Source organism: Engraulis encrasicolus, chromosome 11 (genome assembly GCF_034702125.1).
Source record: "Engraulis encrasicolus isolate BLACKSEA-1 chromosome 11, IST_EnEncr_1.0, whole genome shotgun sequence".
Taxonomy (NCBI): Eukaryota; Metazoa; Chordata; class Actinopteri; order Clupeiformes; family Engraulidae; genus Engraulis; species Engraulis encrasicolus.
The window spans coordinates 16,526,098-16,528,597 of NC_085867.1; the positions used below are offsets into that span (position 1 = coordinate 16,526,098).

General features: G+C 45.4%; 2 protein-coding genes across 3 annotated transcripts in view; one reads left to right on the forward strand and one right to left on the reverse strand.

Annotated features, from left to right (window-relative positions):
* Nucleotides 1-2,500, reverse strand: part of vcanb (versican b) — a 303,281-nt gene that overhangs the window by 279,103 nt on the left and 21,678 nt on the right. The window lies entirely within an intron of this gene.
* Nucleotides 1-2,500, forward strand: part of ssbp2b (single stranded DNA binding protein 2b) — a 126,092-nt gene that overhangs the window by 107,331 nt on the left and 16,261 nt on the right. For both annotated transcript variants that reach the window (XM_063210035.1, XM_063210036.1), the window contains exon 6: nt 1,992-2,051. In XM_063210035.1, the coding sequence (XP_063066105.1) occupies nt 1,992-2,051 (60 nt within the window). The remainder of the gene's footprint in view (nt 1-1,991; nt 2,052-2,500) is intronic.

The window sequence follows — 2,500 nt, forward strand, 5'->3', positions numbered from 1 at the left end:
ACTATGTATGTCAGAGACCCCTTAAGCCAACTGCATTCCTGCATGACTTGAACACGCAGTATAATTGACATATCAATATTGCAAGAATAGTGCATTTTCAATATACGTTTCCTCTTTGGTTGCCTCAGGTTTTGGCAGTGAAATGGTCTCTCCGCTGTCTCATGAGACCTACAGGTGTAGGTGAAGGTCTTAGAGCCTGAACACTGCCAGTCCCATTCCTGAAACTGCCAGGTGAGGTTGGTGGTTGGTAGTGGTGTGCATTGGCACTGCCCCTCAAGATTCGATTCGATTACGATTCGGGAGGTAGCGATTCGATTCGATTCGATTCGATTCGATTCAATTCTACGATGTATTGCAATGCACTACATTTCTACTGAAAGCAAAGCAAATGTTTCATCAGTCATGATGAGGCAATATAAGTAGTCAGATACTGATCAACATTTTATTGGCTGTTTTCTGTATCAGTCTTACCGTTTTCAATGCTTTGAAGTGCTTTTATTTAATTTGACATTCATTTGCTCCTGAAATATCCACAGAAGTAATTGAAACCTAAACATTTTGCTGCATCGATTCTGGAACTTGCCGCATTAAATTGAATTGTCCATGCCCCGCATTGCATTGCATTGCTGAATCGATTATTGTTGACACCACTAGTGGTTGGAGTGAATAACCAGCCCTCTCCCCCACCCTCCTCCATGACTGAGGTACCCTGAGCCAGAGCCATCTAATATCAGAGTTACGCCACTCCCATAGACCTCTATGGACCAATCTTTCCACAGCAATGGCGGCTCACATGGAGCCTCACGGAGCGTTAACATGGAAATCCCCATTGACTTTAGTTCTATTAGAAGTTACTTAGTTCCAGGAGGTGGCCGTAGAACACAGAAAATGTGGTAAAGATAATGTAATTTGTTTGTACTTAATCTTTGTTTGGTATGTGATGGTTCTGTGTTAGTTTCCAACAAACAGAAGTTTACTGTTAAGAAACATTTTAATCTACGCGAATCACATCACCAACCGACTTCCTGGTCCCCGGTTTGCGCAACTCTGTTATTAGATGGCTCTGCCCTGAGTATGGCACCGTCTCCACACATGCTCCTCAGGGGGGGACTGTCAGCCTGCCCCCTTTGACCCCATGTCTGGGTTGGGAAATTCATTGTGTGCATGGCATGCACAGTGTGCTGTGTCACAAGTATGGANTAGCGGACGACGAGGTNTCCCGATATCAAGGGAAATAACGGACGAGGCGAAGCGTTCTAAACAGCCCGACGGCGCAGCCGAAGGGCTGTTCGCTTCGCCAAGTCCATTCGCCAAGTCCATCATAGGTGTCCTGCTACCGGGGAATAAAGGACACCTGCTCAGCCAATCAGAAGACGTTCCGTCTGCTCACTGGGTGATAATGTCACATAAGGGGCGTTCACTTTCAGCGTTGCATTGCATGTAAATCACAGCAGGGGGAGTCTTTCTTTCCTTATATCCTTTGTTCATCTTCAACTGGTTCTTTTTAGCATGTTTCTTCTCCTCCTGATCTTTGGTAGCTGATAGTTATTTTGTGTGAACAGGGAGCTCAATGAGCAGATCTTTTCTCAAGATCTTTTCTCTAAAGACCAGGGCTGAAAATAAAGACTTTCCTCTGTCACATCTCTCTCTCTCTCTCTCTCTCTCTCTCTCTCTCTCTCTCTCTCTCTCTCTCTCTCTCTCTCTCTCTCTCTCTCTCACTCACACTCACACTCACACTCACACACACACACACACACACACACACACACACACACACACACACACACGCACTCAGGCCCGCCAACTGGAGTCGACAAATGGGCCCGTTGTCTCGGGCCCAGGGAGAGGGGAATCCCATTACATTGTGTATTGAGATGGGGGCCCTTTCAGTTGACATTGCCCTGGGCCCAGCAAAAGCTGTCATCTGCCCTGCGCACCCTACCCGTGTTTCTCTCTCTCTCTGATCGATGTCTGTCACTTTGTCTCCACAGCCATTCATGTCACCGCGCTACCCGGGTGGTCCCAGGGGTCCACTCAGGATACCCAATCAGGTAGGCAGCTGCCCTGAATGGCATATACAGTATCTCTATGGGCTACTGACAATCTCACTCTTGCTCCTTCTCTTGTAATAACCAGACGTTGTCACCCTGTCTTTACTGTACTATGTCGTGTCACCATTACATGATATTTTTTTCATACTGTAACTTTAAGAAATGTTCACAATGTTACACAGTATGACCGTTAGAATGCAGTATTGAGTTCTAAGCTTCATAGTTTCCAGGGCTTTTTACTAGGGGCGCTCAAAAAATATTTATAAATATATATAAAATAATGATAATAAAAACGCATAAGGGCGCACCTGCGGAGGTATGAGGGCGTGGCACCCTTATTTCCCCGTTCAGAAAAAGCCCTGGTTTCTGTGAACATATATTTAAGTTACAAGGGGGAAAAAATGCTGAATTAACCTGTGTTAAGAATATATTGCAGATGGATTACACAC